Raw genomic sequence first — 22,949 nt, forward strand, 5'->3', positions numbered from 1 at the left:
GTAAATCGAAAAAATCTGCAGTTAAGTAAGACAAATTTCCAGTACAGTATTGTATTATTCATAAACTCATCAGGGCAATCCACGAAAGATTTTAAACTGCCCCTGCCCTACATCCTTAAACTACATGATCAGATATATATGTATCACTTATTCGCATCGCAGACTCATCATAAACGATAAACATAGTTGAAATATGAAGGACATTATCATCATCACATTGTTTAATGGTAGGTTTGCATAATTACAAAATAAAACTAACTCTACAATCGATTGCAACTGCACAATGCATTGCCCATAGCACATCTTACGGTTGAAAATCAATATCAGAATGGGGGAAGCACCGGCCACAGCGAGCTCCGAGCTGTTTTGTGGCCGGCCACAGAATGACATGTGAATTTCACAGCTTTTGGGGAACTTATAGGGATTTTCTGACAGATATCTGGTATACATTGTTTTTTTCAAGTCTATGCAGTTGCATACGATTAGCTGTGACGAGTGTCGGCCGAATATTTAGGTCTATTTCTATAAAAAAAAAGATACAAATCAACACTTACCAGTTACCAGTTTCGATAATGTCTTCATCGCTTCTAGCTTTCTATACCATTATTTCCTGTTTCATTTAGCGGATATCCCCCTTTTTAATGCATTCTTTACATCATTTTGTGTGTTTTTAATTGATATATAGAGACTATTACAGATCGTTTCATCTTCTTCATATCGTTTCATTGTATCGCTATTCGTCCGGTATTTCGGGAGAAAATGCATATAAACTGAGCTAAACTCTCGCTCTCACCTAGTTCTATTTACTGTACGCCCATAATAGAACATAATTGATCATGCATTTGACCACGATTGGGCCACGTACAGTACTTATCAAATATCATCAATACTAACTTGATATATTGCAGCCGGCCATGAAATTTGGCTATGGCCGGCCATGAAATTTAGTCATGGCCGGCCATGAGAATGAGTTTGACATGGCCGGCCACGGAAATTTCATGGCCGGCCATACCGAAATTTCATGGCCGGCCATGAAAATCACCATGGCCGGCCACAGAATAGCACTTTTCATGGCCGGCCACGGAATATCTGTGGCCGGCCACGAAATTATCCGTGGTCAGTAAGTGGCCACGGGAATGCTGAAAGTCCGTCTCCAACCGCGTAAACGCTCCCTTTGCTCTACCGACTCAAGGTGGACATTGAGGGAAAAGGAAGCCTTTTTGTAAGAATTCTATAAGCTTCCGCGGATGTGTACCGGAGTAGGAGCGCAAAACGAATCATTGCGGATGAATACGGAATATGTGCATGACCATCAGTCTTGTAATATATTAGATTTCGAAGCTTTTCCAGTAAATTGCTGTCGGATTTTCCGGACATTTTCGAGATATTTTGGTAGGTTTAGTAAAGCACCAAAGTTATTCAGAGTATCATTTGTCACTTGTGTGAAGCAAGGATCGAGGCAGAGGAACTCCATATCACAAAATGCAATGCGAAACGACGAAACCTTTTCCCCAGTTGTCAAATATCCGACGTACAGCCATAAACGCAACATTTGTTTACCATCATTACGCCTAGAGTCAAGCCTGAATTACCAAGTATACAGTCAGTCGAAATTCGCTGTCAGGAAGGCTACATGAAATATCGCTATGAATTATTGGCTGATAATGGTTTGCGAGCATAGCACCGCAATATAACGAGTCATTTGCCAACTGAATACAGGTAGCCTACCTCATAGTCGAACCTGCAGCAAAAAATAACTCAGTCGCCACTGCAATCAAACACAGTCGTTACTGTAGTAAAATAGCTAATCACGGCATGATTCATAACTCCATAATAATTCAAACTCAGCGACGAGCTCAAAATCTTTGCCTCAAAATGTAAGCCGTAAGTTATACAAAGAAACGGAATCGCAAATCAACAACGGTTAGCTGAGTAATAAAGGTAGCCTACCTCATAGTAAGAAACTAATCAAAACGGAAGCTAGACATAACTCAGTCGCCACTGCAATCGAACACAGTCGTTACTGTAGTATTATAGTTATTCACGGCATGATTCCATAATCTATAATATTTCAAACGCAGCGACTAGCTCGAAATCTTTGCCTCAACATGTAAGCCGTCTGCTATACTGAATGGCGCAATCACAGATGCACAGCGGTGCTGAGTAATGAGTATTATGGCTTTAAAGTGGGAGTCTTCTGGTCGAAATCGAAAACAATCGCCGATGTCTGTTTTGCGAACGTCGGCCTCCCCGATATTGCAAGTGGAATGCGCGATATAAGGCCGTAAGTTATCGTAGGCCCCGACATGAGGTACCACCAAAACGGTCACAATACGACTACTAACCAATGCCTAATTGCCTAGAACCGATGATGGCCAAATCGGGCGTGACATCACAAATCATATGTATGAGATGGTAATGTGTCTTGACCTCACGGGAACCTCGTTAACTTGATTAGGTTATCCTTAGTGTTCCCTGTAACGTAGGTTACAAACAACAGCAATTGACTCTATAGCTCTACTGAGAAGCGTATGGATTTGCTTTGTCCTGTATATAGTTAGCCTACGCACTGGTATAAGTATGCAATCCCTAGACCAGGGGTCACCAACCTTTTTGCAGCCACGGGCTACTTTTGAGTACTGATTGAAGCGACGGGCTACCATTTACTCCCGTCGTTTACCCGTATCAGACGGAATTTCTGCTTTGATATTTATAGCATTGGGCAGGTATTGCATAGCGGTAAGACTTCTAGGAGATTCTTTTAATTCAAAACATCTCATTTCAACCAGCTAGCCACATAAGACTTTTTGAGAAATTACGAATTACTTCGCACCGTGTTTATATAAATTATTATATAACAACTGTAAGCTCAGATTTTAAAATAAATCACGTCATACGTTAGACTGGACATTAGGGCTGTTCAAAAATAACTTTTTTTCCCGAATCTTGCTGGTTACTTGATTAAATCGTTAGGTTGCCTTGAAAAACGACGCATACCAAATTTGAATTCATTCCGACAAATATTCGCGGGTTACGTAGAGTTTGAAAATTTTGGATTTGCCCAAAAACGCAAAAAAAAATTTTTTTCAAATTTTTCTGCCAACCCCATGAAATTGTTGGGCTGTCTTCAAAAACTATGCAAAACAAATTTGACTCAATTCCAAGCCGTAGAAGCGGAGTTATTTCAGTTTTTATTCGATAATTCTGGGATTATCCTTGATTGGTGGATAATCCAAGAATTATCACCGAAAAACTGGAATAACTCCGCTTCTACGGCTTGGAATTGAGTCAAATTTGTTTTGCATAGTTTTTGAAGACAGCCCAACAATTTCATGGGGTTGGCAAAAAAATTTGAGAAAATTTTTTTTTGCGTTTTTGGGCAAATCCAAAATTTTCAAACTCTACGTAACCCGCGAATATTTGTCGGAATGAATTCAAATTTGGTATGCGTCGTTTTTTAAGGCAACCTAACGATTTAATCAAGTAACCAGCAAGATTCAGGAAAAAAAGTTATTTTTGAACAGCCCTACTGGACATCGTGTTATCTGTTTCTATACCAGTCAGTGCGAGGCCCGGCATTGAATGCGATCAACTAGTGCGCTGTACTCTGGGTGAGTGTTGCAGATGTGCATTGTGCAATGTGCATTAGTGAGGCGTGTTCTGTGTTTATTTTTTGATCAATGTCGTGTCCGCAAAGGCTGATACACCACGACAAGTTGAACCAAACACGCTTGCAACCTTCATCGCTGCTGCGCAAGTGCGCAATAATGCGCATTCACCACTGTACTTTTCCGTGTCAAGAAGGCACCAATAGTTGCAGCCTTGTGGGGTTTGAGGTGGAGGTGATTTTGCAGTGGTACAATTTCAATCTCGGACTGTTCAGCATCCAGACATGACAGATTTCATTATACCTGACAACAGCATCGATTACAGAAAATTAGAAACATGGTACTATAAACTGCGTTGAGTGTAAGTGAGACAAACTGTGTCAAAAGATGCAATACGTGATGGGCATACCGCATCTGCTAGTAGGCTACGTCACCGCTATCTGCTACCGGATAATAATGTTGTTTACTACTTTGGCATTGTCCGGGGCGTCGGGCTACCATAACTGAGCCCCCACCCTTTCAAGAAGAACGTGGATGGCATGCCGTCATATCTCATGTATGGGCAGTAGCCTACGCCGTATTCTAAGTCTTCGATCTCTTGTTATTCTATTACATGTTGGTATATTACTAATTTTAATTGAGGATATTTTATATCATCATTTCAAGTGTTAATATATATGTATCGTCATTTCTAAGTCACATGTATAGTTTGATTTAAACAAGAATAGCTAAATTACTCAATTTACATATTTAAAAGCTCACTGGTGATAATGTGACGAATATTGGCAAATGCTGCTATTCGATCTATTTTAGAGTAGGCTCGCGGGCCACTCATCTGGTCCTCGCGGGCTACCTGGTGCCCGCGGGCACCAGGTTGGTGACCCCTGCCCTAGACTAAATACACGTTTTGAAACTACTTCATCAGTTTTCAGGCCTGCTTTTTATACTTCCACTGGGCGTGTGCTCTACAACAGTGGTTCTCAACCGCCGGTCCGTGACGTCTGTCCTGCCGGTCCGCTAGGCATTTTACAATTTTATACCCTAATTTCAAGATGCAATATGTTGAAGGGTTGTCAATCGATAAATTAAATGAAGCATCAAAATTTAAGCTAATTGAGAACTTTGTGAGGTAACATTAGGTCTGGAAACATTTGACTTGAAGCTCAAGCCGTGTCATCAGACGAAATGCTAGAGACAAGTACGAGCTGACTCGATAATATGCGCAGTTTCCACAATGGTTCGTTTTCCATACATTCATTTTGTGTAGTAGCCTAGGCCCTATCGTTACTGCCGCACCACAAACCTCTAACAAACCCCTAACATAGGACTGCGAAAAGTGTGCCAAAATTTTGGCAGCGAGAAAAACTTGGCCGGAAACGACTGTCCTTTGTAGACCGAAAACCTAGATATAGGATTCATATGTCAAATTGTCCATAGGCACCTAAATCACTGGAGACGAATTTTGCTACCCTGGCAATCCGTACCCTACAGGAAAAACACCATTCCACAGAGAAAAGGTATTTTCCAGGGAAGAAATAGCAATTTGGAATCATGGGCGTCCTTTAGCTTAGTACGCCTGGGCTATTCCAATGTCTATTCACTAGGGTTATGACTAAAAAAAATTTTTTTGCCTGTAGCAGGAATTGATGAATATTTTGGTATAAATTAATACAATTATAATCATTTTGTTCAAATCGAAAAAAATGTCCCGCACAAACTAACCTCAATTTTCGACACTGTTCCGAATATGGAAAAAATTTAAAATTCAAAGATATTCTTTGCTACAAATTTAATCTTCAAATATATGTCCTTTTACACTTATTGTAAAGTTCATTCATCAATTTGACTTCCCTTTCTGTTATTATGTTAGTGCCAGGGACATCTACGACTTCCAATGGGGTTTTGGGGCACTTTATCGCTGCAGGACATTCGACCGCAAAGATAGCAGCAAATAATCTTTGGTATATTCTAGAGCCCGACCGATATTGGATTTTTGGGTCGATACCGATGAAACCAATACCTCACCCCTTAGCCGATAACTCCAATACATTCAGCCGATATTCAAAAGAAGTTGGATGTATACATAAGCACATTTTCAAATCTTCAGAGGGCATTTATTTGAACATTTTTACAGCCATTGTTATACTTGAACATGAAATGAACTAAAAAGGCTGCATCTGGACACCTGTAAAGTGTAATCTATATGAAATATATCAATGTTCTCAGTCTAGCGATCAAAGATTATAGTTTTCTGGCTTCCTTCCGCCATGTTGTGACGTCACACGCAAATTGCCGTCAAGTTGTCAGCGCCAATGGCCGATACCGATCATTCTTTCAAAGTGTGATATCGTCTCGATATTATCGACGAACCGAAGATCGGTCGGGCTCTTGTATATTCCATCTTCAGACATCTGGTTAGAATACCAGTCTTCCTGACACGCATTTGCGATAAATAAGCATCTCCAGAGTTATTCTCTATCTGGGGAAGTGGAAGTACGCATCGCAACCCTTGAGCACCCTCTCGCATTGCGTAGAGATGGTAGTTTATGCCATTTGATCAGTGGTTTTTGTTTGTTTTGGGATATTCATGGTGTTTGTCGACTACTATGGTCATTTACACCAGGCCGATATTCTTCATATTTTCCGTAACTGCCGACTTATAGCACAGCCCACCTCTAGGCTTTTTGTAAGACACCGCTTACGCGGATGAGGTGGCGAGGAGGAGCCTAGGTAAACCTCCAACACTTAGGTATCGTAATTCGGAAGTCGACCTCGGTCGGACTCGAACCCGCACCCATTGGTGTTGCAGCCGCGGATTATACCACTGCGCTATCTCGCTACACTTAATCAGTGGTAATCTCTACTATTTTCTTCGAAAGAACGGCATGTTCTGCACATGCCATAGATAAACTTAAAATCATTCCTACATCCTCGGTTTTCTAATATTTTCATCTGAAATTCGTGCTTAGTGGATTGCACCTAGTTTTTGTAGTGTTCTACCACATCATCTCCAAATTTGAAGCTGAGAGTTGGATTTCTTGAAGACGTTGGATCGAAGAACTCTACTATATGCTTTAAGAATAGATAATATGATGTTGGCAAGGGATATGAAAACCCATGCTCATCATTGCATTTCGCAGTTTCGAAACAACGCAATTCTGCCGTCCAGTATCAACATATGCTACGGTGTCACATATGATATATGAGATTCTCAAATTTTCCTGAACATCATATTCTTTTAAGCGGTTTTCTAGACCGCTGAAAATACCTAGAGTTGTTCTACTTTCACCTTTTCGAACACCCAGTTTGATTTATGCCAGACATATTGAAATTATACGATATATACAGTCTACATCTAAAATCGGAATTAAAAATTATTTATTAATTATTTAATATTGACTGTAAACAAGAACACGATAGAAATAATTCAATCTGGGCGATCAAAATGTACCAAAATACTATTTTAAATCGTCGCAAATGGAATTGGCTAATTAAATTCAAATCAGTCGATAAATAAATTATATAGTCTGTATCTACAAAAAAAAGCCTATCCTCCATACAGTGAAAACTGGAAAAATTTCTGCGGGAGGTTTTTGTTCAAACAGTCTTAACTTTTGTGAGTTTTGAAATCAGGACACAAAAGCTCATCATTTGTGACTACAGGACACACAAGATCTTGAAATTTTTTTCTAGTTATAACCCTACTATTCATTATATAACAGACAAGGTCGTGAATTAATGACGTGCAACGATGTAATTATTGCAAGAGTCCAGCCAGAATATTTTTAATTTTATTACATGCCGTAAATCAGCGGTTCTTTATTGACACGCGTCCCCCTTGGCGATGGTCAAAAAAATCGCGCCCCTGACCCCCCTTACATTTATCGTCATGTCAAAACGAGCACATCATCTAATACAGAGGTGGGCAACCTTCTTGGTAATCATGGCCGCATTTCGATTACTTTTGTAGCCTATGGCCGCATCCAAGGGAAGAGCCGCAATGAGCGATCTGGACGCCAAATACATATGGTAAACTGTCCATATCCATTCCCAGTGAACTCCGGACTATTCTACTTTTTACAAAGGCCTATTGCACGCACCGAAATCGCGAGTGGCAATGTTATGAATAGTTGCGGGGAGTGTATATTGTCGCGCGGCGCGCGAACATTTTTCAGAGCCGCGAATGAATTATTATTTCCCATCATCACTTCAGCTCAGAGCTCAAAATCACGTTTTCACTCCACATTGCCAAGTGGATGACTAAAAAAAAAAAAAAAAAAAAAAAGGTATTCATTTCGCTCAGACCTGAAATCACCGCTTTTACCTCCGAAATACCCGCCGGAGCTTCACTTCTGCGCTAATTTGCGGCATATCACTCGCAATTTCCTCTATATCTGACCTAAATTTTCAAAAAATAGGACAAAATCTCAAAAAAGAGGACAAAAGGGCGTCCTCCGAGGACACTTTCAAAAAAGTCAAAAAAGAGGACAAATCCTCTTAAAAGAGGACGTATGGTAAGCCTAGTATACATAAGGTATCTTACGCCAATTTTGAATCCGCATTCTAGTTGTTTAGTCTTTTACATTGCTGACAAACTTACCAAACTTGTTTGAAAATAACAAAAAAAACATTGAATAGGACATCAATTAATTTCAAGTTAGGTTGCACTGAGACTAATCTTGATGCTGGTAGTGACAACAGAGAGCACGGCGTCGTTCTGTCCTGCCATGCTAAATCTGATCAGTTTTGGAAATGAATTAAATTGTGTTGATTTATAGCCAAATTGAGGGCGAAACCGGGCAACCTATATTGTATCTAAGTCTGTCTTAGGCAGTGCAGTTCGCCAGCTATCAACTACCAGCTACCTAGCGCACAGAGATTTAGGCTACTGCCAAAGCTATAAAATCATGAATGACTTGCACGTAGGAATTTCTCTAAATCTTCAAAGAATATCAAAAATTTGCTCAAATGAAGTTGAAGTCAGCCTATACTCCGTTGAGCGCGACTGCTGGAGTTTGAGCTTGGCAAGCTTTCTAGAATACGAATTAAGTTTCATCTTCAATAATCGTCTCTTCAGAATGGTTGTGAAACACATGCTTAGTCACAATTTATACAGACATTGCAAAATTTGACAAACATTTCTCGCGCCTCCCAAAGGCACACGACCATGGGACCTATGGGACATACGCGCAAATACTAAAAATTGTCATCTTGTTTTGTTGTGTACTAATAATCTAAGCTACAGCAAGCCAATGAAGATTGTTTCGTGACCACCTTCAAGAATAAAACCGATTATATCAACGGAAATGTTGGTGTAAAATCACGATTCGATTTGCACCCAAACTTATAAAATTAATAGCACATACATATTACCTGTAGATCGAATATTTGACTTTCACATACCTCGTGTAAACAGAAAACTATAGCGAATAAACACCACGTCACGTTTTGGAAATACGATATATGTCGATTTTACTACTTTTTCTAGGTACCCAAGTAGAATAAACCTACTTGCAGTACTTACTGAAGTTAATATGTTTTCAAACTACTTCCACACCTACGTGAACAGTATTTTGGATAAACTATTCATCTTGCAATCTTGATTGGGAAAAGTAGAGAGTAGTTTGAGGAAAATTACACCACTCTCATGAGTTTCATATCTTTCGAGCTTCGTGGCATAGTCCGTGAAGCATGGTAACTCAATATTTATGCGAAAAAGAAACACAAAGCCCCGGAAGCATTCAAAAATATCACTAGAAATTACCCAATGCTCATCTCAGCATATAAAACATCTTGTTTGGTGTAGGCAATAGTATGTCACATGGCGATACGGACTGACTGTTCTAGAACAGATGTATATTTATTTCTATTGTGAAGTACCACGCACACGCAATTCAGGTTTCGTGTTGAGATGTCAGTAAGCAGTCTCCATTCATCTGATGGTATATAATTGACAATGCGAAAAAAGCCCTTGATGTCATGGCATTAAATAAAAATAAAAACAGTTCATGATAGATAAATTTAATGACAGTATTTGATCTGTTGATGCTGTTCGCTAACCGTAATGTCACTAACAAAAGTCGAAATTTGATTTATTCATTCATTACAATGAGAAACATTCATGCCGAAAAAATCTGATACGATAGTATTATCCAACGATCAAGGATAATCTGAGGATTATCATCGAGAAACTCACATAACTCCGCTTCTACTGGTCGAAACTGAGATAAATTTGTTTTGCATAATCTTCGTAGACGGCTCAACAAGTTCATGGGGTTGGCAGAAAGATCTGATTTTTTTTTAATTTTCCGTAATAAAATAAAATTTTTAAATTGATCTGCGGAGTCCATTACTTTTTAGAATTGAACCAAATTTGGTGTGCAGCGTTTTTAGGGTAACCTGACAATTTAATAAAAGAATGGCTGGAATCCGGCTAAAAGGGTATTTTTGGACAGCCCTAGCCTGCACGCATTCGCGGCAATCATCTCAGGCGTAATGATGACAACCAAACAAAAGGATAAAACTTGATATCCGGGAAAATTGTCCATTTCACGCATAGAGACACGGCAATAAAATACCCCAACACGAACACGAATGACATCCTCCGCATAGTAGCGACAATAACACATACTTAAATAGCTGGTTTGTGGTACAGAACTTGAATATAGCTTTCAATACAACATCCATTGTAGCAGTATATGGCCCAGAAAAATGCCCGGCATTTTTACACCTACCTTGGCTAGGTAACGTGTCTAGCCGATTTGAAAAGCTTATTAAATCGGCTGTTCACCGTTGCTACTACAGCGTTAACACGCATGTAGTGTACACGACGAAACCCTTGTTACCCAACTCTCGAAAAGATGTACTTCCTGCCTTTGATGCAAGTAATGTTGTTTACCAATACAAGTGCCACTGTGATAGTAGGTATGTAGGACGTCACATCTCAAAGATTGTTTGAGCGTATTAAGCAGCATAGGCCAAAATTGATTCGGTCAAAAACATGCGCAAATGATCGCACGGAGCTCGCACGTCAGTGCAAATTGGCTGCAAAAACAGACTGCTATGATGATTACCAAGCATATGCTTCGTCAATCGGTCAGCATCTGAGCGAAAACCTTGCCTGTGCACACAGGGCCGTAACAGCACTTCGTCAGGCCCCCCCCCAAAACGTTGGCCTTGGGCCCCCCATAGGGTGATAAACCTAACTTCTGGGGGGCTTCGCCCCCCAGACCCCCCTTTGGCTATCCGCTTTTAGACGCTATTTCACATCTGTATTGGGTGTCCGTTTGGTGAGTCAGCTTTTCTCGCCTAGACGCGCGAAGCGCGAAAAATTTCCGAAAATCATGATTGAATAGGGCAATATGATCGGGAATTACATATATATTGCTATCAATTTTGATCCTCTCCCTGCTCACGCAATCAGATTTACCGTTAGAGCTGAGCGAGGTCTGTTTAAAAACGTAGGACCGCCCAATAATAATTAGACATCTTCGGGCGTATACCCGTTGGCAGAACGAAACAGCACTTCGTCAGCCCCGTCCCCCCCACAAAAACTTGGGTTGGGGGTTCTCATAGGGTGATAAACCGACCCCCTCATCACAGTGTTCGCTTTTGCCACGAAATTAGCTGCACTGTTTAGTGAGCCAGCTCGAAGCGCGAAAATTTTCGATAATTCATGATACAATCGGTCAATAAGATCGGGAATTGCAAATATTTTGCTATCAATATCTTGTCCTCTCTGCTCACATTATCAGATTTACCGGAAACTGTGGGGCCCGTAAATAATAATTAAACATCTTCGGGCGGGCGGACCCGTTGGTATGACTTCGTTACATGATTTTATTTCGTGACCTCCTGTCTGCTTTATCAAAAATATAGAATCGCTCAAACGTACGAAACTAAAAGACGCACACGATTTCAAATTGGTATTTCTTCGCTGGCATAAATTTTTTTCCTGCTGGATGGTATTTGTCTTCTGAGGTTCAGAATGCCAAGACAGGAAGAAACATATGGCGCCAGTCATTTAGGCGCCTGCACAATTAAACCTATTATTTTGTATATATAACGAAGTTTTTGGTCTGCGTAAGGGCAGTCCGTTTCGGCCAAACTTTTCGCGCTGCCGATCGTTCTGGCACACTTTTTGGAGTCGCATGTAATAAGTCCTAAATCGTTATATATCTTGGTGCGTAGTGGCGTGTTAATGGCCAACGCCGATATGTCCATTTCTATAAATCTTGCGTGTTTTTTCGTGGGGGAAGAGTACCAAATAGTCAAGATATGTGGCAACTTAAAATTTTGGAAAAAATTGCATAAATTAAAAAAAAAATACTCTTTAATTTATGCTAATTCACGAAATAATTTGGGGCCCCCTTCGAGCTCGGCCCCCCCCACAATTGGGGGGTTTGGGGTGCGGCAGTTACGGTGCTGTGTGCACAGCACTATGATGACAATATGTTCACTGTCATTGCGCGTGGTAGGTCTGTGTTTCATTTAAAAGTGTTGGAGTCTACTATTATTCAGTTGAGCAAACCTATTTTATGCAGACAGAAAGATTTCCTCTATACCTACAAATTTCTCATTAGTGCGTGTTGTTCCGTGCGTGTAACTGTTTATTTACAAATTGTGCTGCTACTATAGTACCGCATGTCCGTATACTTCGTAGTTTGTTATTATTGCCATTGATACATTGCGAATTTCATGGTCTGGGATTTTGATTGTTGCGTCATACTTTGCCTTTTTGGTTTTGCTTTTAAATCTGTTTAAATCCCTTTAGTGTGCCGATAACTCATGAAAAGAGGCACCCGAAAAGTCTTCGAGTTTAATAGATATACTGCTACATTGGATGTTGTATTGAAAGCTATAATAACACATACCCAGAAAAAACGTCGCGATAAGCATAAGGTGTTTCGATCTCACGCAATATATTTACTATCCAGTATTAAAAAAATACAAGTATAAAATGTCCCGCTAACGCGAGCGATGGCCATTTGACGCAATAAAGTCACATTTCAAGAAGCCATTTGTGCTACAGAACTTCAGAATAACGCGAAACAATAACTTCATATTGTTAATTTATTCGCTAAAAGCTTCTCGACTGACTCTCATCAGTAGCGAACGTCAGTGATAGGGTGAATCAAATTCCAAATGTAGGAACTATTTTGTTTGTATGGCGTAATAATAACAAAAACAAACAACTAGTAGACGGGCAAGATACGGTAGTAACGGTACAAAACAAACGTAGACGAGTACATATTCGGTTATAATTAACCGATGACACAACACACAGCATTAATGAAATATTCCAAGTGTGTAGAGGCGTTCGTTCTGGCGACAGAGAATCGGCTTTCGCAGCTTTATGATCGCAGATTTCAGGACCTTCAAATGAAAAAGAGAACGGCCACGAGCAACTATGGAAGATTGACTGTCATTGTATTGTTCAGCACATTCTGGATGGGATATAAGAGATGCTGTCCAATAGCCGAATTACAAGCAGTAACTTTATCATAATCACGCAGTGTGTCAACAGACTGCAATGGTGGAGTTGGAGAAACATTAGTTATTCTAATTTGCCGTGGGACATGCTGGCGAATTCTTTGCTGCAACCGCTGAGACGTGCGACCCACATACCGACTATCACATCGGCACGTGTATTCATATATTCAGTTGCTTTGATTTGTCGCAGGTAGCACATCCTTTTACGTTGCAGGCATCAGAGATTTCGTCATGAAGATTATCGGCGGTTCTACTTGTGAAAAACAATGCCTCACTGACGATTTAATTTGTTTTTCAAACCTATTGGACACTTTTCCAATCCAAGGAAGATAAACATGACATTTTCTAGGTCCGAACGGTTTAACTTTTCTGAAATAATTGAGTTTACGATCCACGGTCATTTTGATATGATCAGGATAACCATTTGACTGAAAGATTGACCGAATGTTCTCCAATTCAGAATCAAATTTTACTTTACTACAAATCATCAGAGCCCTGTGCACCAGAGTTCTTATCAAATTTACTTACGTTTTACTATTAAGTAACAATGAACGCATGACTTATCCTACTCCGCACCAATATCGTTGACATTTATATCACGAAAGATTTTTGTGTATTCATCCGTGCGTAACGCAAAATATTTTAAAATTAACGAATGATACCAGCATATATTGCCGGTCTCATTTGTACCCTGGTGCTCAGATTATAGCCGACTATACTTATGGCAGCTCATTCGCGAAGTCGCATGTTTACCAATCTATGATACATTTGTACGTTTCCTGGTCACGAGATCGCTAGCGCCGAACTGACCGTCCGGTCCGACTGGTTGCACATCGCTACACTGAAGCATCCCAACGGTGTTAAGCGATACCAGGAATATCGCGTCTCACTGAGTTTGACTCAATTATGCAAATATGGCACCTTGTGATTTTTTATTTATCGGGAGAAGTACTAAAAGCTCTAAATCGCCCGTAGAAAATGTTCAAGTTGAGTAAATCTGCAGCGAGATACTATAATCGATGTGAAATTTACGAAAATTTACAAATAATGTTAGCCGGGGCGGGTGCATGACCCATTTCACCTCCTCAAGCCCAACCTCCTCAATGCATCGAAATTGTTCTATTAGTCATAAACTCCCCAAATATCGTTAATGATAATTAACCTGCGGATAGATGCGCAACAGGTGATTTAACGGTTGAGTATCTCTCCCCCTTGTCGCTGCTTTACGACAAAAAACAATCCTAGTGAAAGACCCGATTTTAATGCAGAAGGTTACTTGTAGCATTCGTTGCGTATATCTTCCCTTCGACGGACCGGCGTCCACGGCATTGGATTGGCTCGCTGGCTGACGTACCACTAAGCCTGTCTAGTACACGCGTATTCGAATATCACACGGACAACTCTTTTTTTCTGTCTCCACGACTTGTAATTTTATTGAATCAACGTACGGCGACGTAACAGTATTTCCCAATCATAGAATTGGAGTCAATTTTTATACGTTGTATTCAGAGATGGTCAAAGTAGTCAAGAAAGCTACTCAAGTAGAAGTAGAAGTAGCGACGGAAAAATCTACTCAAGTACGAGTAGAAGTACTTCTTTCATAAGCAGTCCAAAACTACTTGAAGTAGAAGTAGAATTGACTGACTTTAAATCTACTCAAGTAAGTAAGTACTTCTGAAAAAGATCGTAATTCGTTCGCATGGACTGTCAAAAGCTGCAAATTGAGGTATGCAGAAGGTGTAATGAGCTTGATTCATATTGATGCATCCCAGGAGGTGTCAATCTTTGACAGAATAAGTAGTCGTCCATATCATGGGATGTAGATGATTAGTATTGATATGGAATGCGATACTAATTCTTTGTTTATTCGAACACCCCGTTTTAGAAAATATCATGGCATGGCGCCCTCCCCCAAATTATAAAGGCCCCTAGTTCAGTCGAGGAGCAATACGGAGAAGTTTTGTCGGATACGGCTTTAACAGTTTGCGCGATTAGTATACGTTGATTAAAATATGGCAGATGGTTTTATACTTCAACTCAACGTATAATACTCGTATTTGAAAGAAAAATACAAATACTACTTCTAAAAAGCGGAAAATATATTTCATGTCTTTTGTCCAGAAAGTTTCAACGGTGGTCTGCTAAAACAGGTCTAACGTTAAAAAAGGTCAAATTCCACTTTACCAGATTACAATTGAATAGTAGGAGACGTCATGGGCTGCTAGATAAAATAGGTTATTGCTGGATTGCGAAACAATAGTTTCAAACGTTATGAGGGGCCATACTTACTGTGATGAAATATTTGGTATAGGCGACAATGCGATGTGAACGGAACTACGCTATCCGGTGTCCAAATTATATTCAGCGATACGTTCGTTAAAACATATTTCGCAAAGCTAATCTACTGTGCGCGAAGCGCAATGAAATTTCTGGGTATTACATGACTTTTATGAAAATTAAATGTTTGTACTACGAGCAAACAGCCCCGAAATTCATTAGGCTATCTTTCTTATTGGGGTATCAAACTACTTCTACTTGACAAACTGAAAATAGCGAAAAGTAAGTAAGTAGTTCACAAAATATTACGAAGTAGAAGTAACGAAAAAATATCTACTTGAGTACCAGAAGTAGAGGAAAACTACTTGAGTACTTCGAAAAAGTAGAAGTACTTCGTTACTGACCACCTCTGGTTGTATTACACGTATATTTTTTTATATATATCATAGCCACGAGAGATTACATGCACGTGCCATCGTACCATTTATTTCTTCTTATCTCTGTTTCACACGATGACTAGGTATCACAAATGTCTAATCGGGTTTTCACTTGAGGGAATTAGGTAATGTTTCACAAGACTCCCCATCGATCAGATATTAAAACGGCGTTAAAAATATATTCTGTTATACCGATGAAGAAAGAAAGGAGCAACAAATGGCGTCTAAAATGACCGATTAAGGATGATTTACATCGAAGATTGTTCATTACATCACGTTGTGTGTTGTATATCGCATTGTACACTGTGTATGTTTTGGGTAAATGAAAATATAATCTGATGATTGTTATGATTAAATCAAACCATTTTAAGCAAACTTTATATGAAAAATGAGGGGAAGCGGGTGGCGCAGTTGATTGAACACTGCAGTCACAACACCAATGGTTGCTGGTTCGAGTCTCGGCTCTGCCATGTTTCCATGTGTAGGAGAATTATCTGGGCTCCTCATCGCCGATCCCGCTGTAAATACAGCGCCTTCAAAAGCCCAGAGGAGGAGAGAGCCGAACTTTTGAAAGATGGCAGCTAAAGATCACGTTGAAGGAGCAAAAGCAAAAAGACATCTGACATTAATGAAATTCATGTACTGGGCGCAAATGACTGTAATAGCGATAAGCGCCAATGATGTGTTAATAAAACAAACAAAACAAACAATCTGAAAAATGAGAGTCAATGTTGAAACCGATTGATAACATAAATTGAGTGAATATCATGACTTCTTTTGCTCATCAAATATCCAATACTGATATTAATGCTTTGATAGCCGCGCCAATGGCTAGATGTACGATACCACTAAATAACCGGTTCTCAATGCCCCGCGTCCTCTTCAAACCAAACATAACTGCATTTAAACTGTTAATCCGGCTTACAACCAGCCGCTCGCATGCCGTGAAGCGACTACAAATCGGCGACAGTATCGAGGCACTCAACCGGTAATCACATATTTCGCATCTATCGGTATTTTGGTTGCAATTTCACAATAAATTGCGTGAGAAATTGAATTTTTATAATTTACCTTATTTTAAAAATGACTGCGTGGGACACACAGAACCTCACGCACCACGGCTTGGCCACTCCCTGGTGTAGATCGATAACACGCATCGTTTAATTTGATATATACATATAGCATGTAGAGCAAAATATCTTCGCAGTAATTGCAGTTTTTCTACCGTTTTTGCTACGTCTAGCAGCACAGGTCATTGCGATGTGGTGACGAATTCCAGTTCAGATTTTATAACTTATCGAACTTGTCGCATACATCGCCAAATTTTCTACTGGTTTACGGCGAATGAAGGTTATGGAATGTAGCTATAAGGGTGGCCTCTTTCTCTTTGTGGCCAAGGCCCACCCACATATGCATTCCTTCATCGGAATACACATTATCAAATATTGACGAAAATTAATTGAATTTGGCGAATTGATATCGTCAGATATGGCTTCGGTTACGCGTGTACGACGTCACCGGTAAGAGTTGTCGGATGAATACTGATATAGTGCGTCAAGTACCATCGAGGAATCACTATAGATAACTAACCTACGGAGCTTAGTTATCTATAGAACACGTTTAAGAGCATTTCGGTCGGCCATGAGCATGGTACTTTCTGCGCCCGAGAGTGGTTTACGCTGCATTTATGGCTTTATGAGCTTCGTGAAAATGTATGTCAATGTTATGCGATTGAACTATAGATTACTAACCTACGGGTGGATACGCAACTCCCGCTCGATCAAACAGCGTCTGTTATTGCTGAGCAATCTATAAGCAGCATAAATGTTAGTGCTATGACTGGCGACCGGAGCGTTGAAAGTTGATAAAACTGACCTTAATCGAAGGCCAGTGTCGACTTCATTCCGAAAATCGACAATAAATCTTGTCACGGCAATGGAACCACCTCAAAACAGCTCTAAAAGTATGAAAATCGGCCCTGTTCCGAAAAATCGCTTGACCAAATTCGCCATTCTTATGTTCATTGTGTTGCGGCGCTGCCATTGTTGGAATAATTGACAATACTAACTTCGCTGGTGTTGTTGTTGTATATGGGGTTAATGGTGCTTAACTACTAAGGTCTTGTGCACCAGACCACGTCGAAAATAATATATCCGCAAATAATTAGATTAATCGGGTAGCCAGTACGAATTCAATGACAGTCTGAATTGTATATGGACTGGATAATAGGGCCCGTACTGTCATGTCGACATTGTTCCGTCTAGCCGCACTCTTCAAATATTGTCTCTGATAAGCATATACTGGGCACACAAGCAGAAAATGTTCGACCGTCTCTTCGGCCTTGCACGTGTGGCACAGGCCATCTTCGTGGCACTTCATACGATGAAGATGAGAATTCAACCGACAATGTCCCGATTTCAACCTCAATATAATGGAGGAGTGCCTTCGTGAAAAATTCAGCGGCGCAGGAATTTCTGCGATGGGTGCGTGTATTTTGTGATATGCGGAGCCGTGATATGACGAGTTGAAGTCTTCAATCCATTTCTCGCGGCATATGGATGCTATGAGCGTTTTCACTTCTGAATTAGACAGTTCCCCTGGTTCTCCAATGTCATCTGCGTAATCTGTGGATGCAGCCGCTCTTGCTAGTTCGTCAGCCGTTTCATTTTGTCCAACTCCCATGTGGCCAGGGATCCATATCAAATTTGTCTCCACTCCTTTTCTTTCGAGATCTGCGCATAACATAATAATATCATATATTAGTTTGTTATTAGTAGAACCGGTGGTAATGGCTGTAAGGGCACTTTGACTGTCCGATAGGATGGCGAGTTTTCGAGAACCTAGATTTTCTTTTGCCCAGGTTAACCCACGCAAAATTGCAACTAATTCGGATGAGAATACTGATGGGTATTTACTGAGAGATTCGCTGTGAGAAAACGGAATTTCTTCAACTACGAAGGCTGCACCACATCGATGAATAGTTTTCGACCCATCGGTGTATATTTTGACATGGTTCGAGTACGTTTCTGTGATGTAACGATTACACTTTGACTTAGCAATTGTGGGTAGGTCAGACTTTACATTTCTTGATTTTAGATGCAAATCTATTCGACAACATATTTCCTGCCATGGCGGGAAAGGAACTACTTCATGGTTCTGTAAATTAATTTGCATGAGCTTCGCATTTTTAGTTTTCATATTAAAGGTCATAAATAACGTCGAGTTCGGGAAGATTTCGTGCCAAGAATCCTCAATGACTGTTGCGCACGGGTGGTTCGGCAATGACGCTATAACAGTTCTATAATTGTAGCACGCTTGCAGATGCCTCATTGGTATGGGTGGTTCGGCGCAGGAATGTTGAAGAGCGAAGGATGGAGTACTCTTCATTGCCCCATTGCATATCCGTAGAGCGGTATTCTGAATTTTTTGAATGGAATTCATAACATATAAGGGTGAAAACAAATACGCCTCGAATCCGTACTCAATTACCGATCGGATCATAGATCTGTAGACCGCTAGCAAGCAAAGTGTGGAGGCACCCCATGTTGTGCCACTGAGCATTCGTAGTAAGTTCATTCTTTTTAGGCATTTTTCAACAACAGCATCTTTGTGCAAACGATAACTCAGTTTTGAATCGAAGATAATTCCCAAGTATTTACAACTTTCCTTTATTGGCAGTTCTGTCATACCTATCGAAAATTGAACAGGTGGCAGTTTTTTGCGTTTTGTGAATATAATTGCGGCAGACTTCTTGACATTGACCCTCAGACCCCATTTTTCACACCATTGATACAGGTTGTTCAAAGAATTCTGCAATTTTGACGAGATTGTCATTACATCTAAGCCAGTTTCCCAAAGGCAAGCGTCATCCGCAAATAGATTGATACTAGTATCGATTTCATCGGGGAGATCATTCACCATAACAGTAAAAATTATCGGACTGAGAACACTACCTTGTGGAATTCCATTATCTAAGAAAAATGAATCGGATAAGCTGTCACCTACCCGAACTTGGAAAGTACGGTTACAGATGAATGAGTAAATCCATCTGAGCATGTTACCAGGAATGCCCAGTTTGTGGAGCTTGAAGATAACGCCTTCTCTCCAAACGGTGTCATAAGCTTTTTCTAAGTCTAGAAAAGCTCCGACTGTAGATCGTTTGTTCCATATGCCTTTGTAGATATCGTCATGCAGCGCTAAAATACAATCTGTGGTTGAGCGATTAGTCCTATAGCCGCATTGAACTGGCGAAATTAGGGATATTGGGCGATAGGAGTCCGGATCACTAGGTTTTTTGTTTCCTTCTAGTAATGGTATAACTGTTGAGTGACGCCAGCTGGCAGGACAATTTCCATTACTCCATGTAGCATTGAACGATGAAAGCATGCGACGGAGACAGAGTTGGTCCAGATTGTTGATCATCTGATAACATACGCCGTCTGGTCCAGGAGATGCACTTTTCTTCGCCTTCAGCGCTTTCTTCAATTCCCTCATTGTGAAGGGATTATTCATGTCTGAAGCTTGATCGGTTTGTGCCAATATCGGTTGGAGCGTTTCTCTTTCGAATGCTTTCCGTCTGGCCACGGATTCAGGATCGACGTTATCATCGCTACTGAATGAGGCGAATCTACTCGCTAATGCATTTGCTCTGTCCTTATTGTTTGTAAGTATGTGATTTCCAGACGTAAGACTACTAATCGTATTCCATGATCTGGATCCGGACATCGATCGGACGACTCTCCAGACCTTGGATAACTTGGTTGTATTGTTCAGAGATAAGCAAAATGATTCCCAACAGGACTTTTTAGCGGATTGTATCACTCTTCTAGTTTCCGCTCTCTGCCTTTTGAACGCTACAACAAGGTCAATGTGAAACGAGGTCTTCATTTTCAAGTAAGCAGCTCGTTTCAGACGAATAGCTCGGGCACACGCTTCATTCCACCAAGGAATGGTACATTTTTTATGAGGTTTCGTGATTGGAATACTGATTCGAGCTGCTGCGATTATTGCTTCTGTGATGTCTTGTATTGTCACTCGTTCATTATTACACAACAGAGAGAGATTCCGATTAGCTGACCATCGAAATTCAGACCATTTTGCTTTGTGTATAGCCCAAGATTTATAATGCTGCGCCGCCACATTAGGTGAGATCGAAATATTATTGAAGATCAAAAAATGGTCACTTCCTAAAAGATGATCCGTGACCACTGTCTCAATCTTGTGTCCTATGTCCTTGGAAGCAATTGTCAAATCAAGCAGTGATGTTGCGCCAGCATCATACGATATGTTTAGTCTTGTTCCTATATTGGTGTTTATGACTACCAAATCTTTGTCGTCTAATACCTCATACAGATGTTTTCCATACCGATCACCATTCTTGGCACCCCACAAGGAGTGGTGTGCATTGAAGTCGCCCACCGCTACGAATTTAGAATCGCAAAAGGAAAAACACTTTTTCATAAGCTGCAGAGATACTGCTTTATTCGGTGGTATGTAGATATTCATGATGGAGATTTCATCCAACTTTATGAGTTGCGCCTCTATCGGAAAAATATTGGGAACTTCGATTTCCTGGTGAGATATATTCTCTTTCACGAACAAACAAACTCCTCCGCCGTGGATGTTGTGATCTTTACGTATTAAATTATACTCAGGAATTTTGGGAACATATCGGCTAATCAAGTGCGTTTCCTGTAAGGCTATATGATCTCTGGCTTTTCCAACATACAATTTTCAATAAAATGTTTCAATTCGTTGAGTTTACGATACAAGCCTCGACAGTTCCATTGGACTATGTTGAAGGTGTCGGTGTATGCTCGAGGACATTGTTGTCACCATGATCATGATCACGTGCGGATTGGTTGTTGGTTCTCTCGTTACCAGCCGACAGATCCAGGAGGTCTTCAATGTTCGATGTTACATTCGACATTTCATAGTTTTGAGTCGCCTGATCACCGAAACAATTCTTCGGCACCGATATTCCTAGCTTTTCACCGGCCGATTTTGCAATAATTTCGTCTATGCGTACCTCTTGACCTGCTCCGAAACTGACTATTGTGTTTTTGATGACTTCCGCTATGAAATTGAATAATGCCGTCAGCGGGATGGTTACCAGATTGCCATCAGAACTTGAATGAGGACTGCGCGAACTACTTTCATTGATGCCAGCACGAGCGTTATCGGAGTAATTTTGTTCGCCGCTACCTGCGCTACTGACATTTCGTGAATTAGGCAAGGGGGGAAATTCAGTAGGCGAGAAGGGCTGAAGACTTTCAGTATCCTGTTGCTGTGTCTGTCTGGCACTCCAATAATTGACCCCCGTTTTAGCCATGATTACTTGGATTTTAGCTTCCTGGCGGTATCTCGGGCAACCCGTATAACGAGCCGAATGAGACTCTCCACAATTCACACACCATGGATTATTCTCGCATTTATCAGCGTTATGTCGATTCCCACATTTCGCACAGCGTTGAGCACTGCGGCAATGCTTCGACTTGTGACCAAATCTGTTACAATTATAACACCTCACGGGTGGCGGATTGTAAACCCGTGTTCGAAATTGCATGTATCCAATCCTCACTACAGTGGGCAGAATTGTAGACGCAAAACACAGTAAGACCGATTTGTTATACTTAACCACATCATCTGATTTGTACGAGAATCGCCGCACGAATGTGACGTATTGTTCGGCTAGCGCTTCTTTAATCTCGTCGTCCGACATTTCAAGCGGAACATTCGTAATCACTCCTTTAACCTCAGAAGGTCTGACTATATGACGCTCGGTTTTAACCTCGATTGGTGTCGACGTGGTACCTAAATTATCGCAAGCGAGCAATTTATTGACCTGATTACTGTTCGCGCATTTGACTAGAATGTCCCCCGAAGGAAGTATTCTAATATCACTGTAGTTGCCACCAAGCACTTTGAACAAAGCTTTATTAATAGTTAATGGATTGCATTGCCGCATAGTTTTCTTTACCCCTTTGATGATCACCGAAAGATCACCATTAACTCTATTCGAATCTGAAGCCATTTCCTTTGAAGCGGGCCCATTCAACTCCGAATTTGCGGAACGCTTATGCGCTCCGCCACTTCCTGGCATTTCACGGTATTACCTAATATAGCTGTGGTTATT

The 22,949-nt window shown here is 40.6% G+C and overlaps 1 protein-coding gene and 1 long non-coding RNA gene across 2 annotated transcripts in view; one reads left to right on the forward strand and one right to left on the reverse strand.

Annotated features, from left to right (window-relative positions):
• Nucleotides 1-22,949, forward strand: part of LOC145457646 (uncharacterized) — a 379,671-nt gene that overhangs the window by 130,047 nt on the left and 226,675 nt on the right. The window lies entirely within an intron of this gene.
• On the reverse strand, nt 17,894-20,701 carry LOC145457558 (uncharacterized). The gene is made up of 2 exons (XM_080335779.1): nt 19,304-20,701; nt 17,894-19,231 (listed from the first exon to the last, which is right to left on the reverse strand). Exons 1-2 carry the CDS (start codon nt 20,699-20,701, stop codon nt 17,978-17,980), a joined length of 2,652 nt encoding a protein of 883 aa, XP_080191905.1. The 3' UTR covers nt 17,894-17,977.

Source organism: Botryllus schlosseri, chromosome 15 (assembly GCF_051294905.1).
Source record: "Botryllus schlosseri isolate E-star chromosome 15, Bs_hap1, whole genome shotgun sequence".
Lineage (NCBI taxonomy): Eukaryota > Metazoa > Chordata > Ascidiacea > Stolidobranchia > Styelidae > Botryllus > Botryllus schlosseri.

Coding starts and splice junctions, on each gene's coding strand:
- LOC145457558 (XM_080335779.1), bottom strand. CDS start 20,701: ATGAAGACCTCGTTTCACATTGACCTTGTTGTAGCGTTCAAAAGGCAG. Junction 19,232..19,303: donor ACAGATCTATGATCCGATCG/GTAATTGAGTAC, acceptor CAAAAAATTCAG/AATACCGCTCTACGGATATG.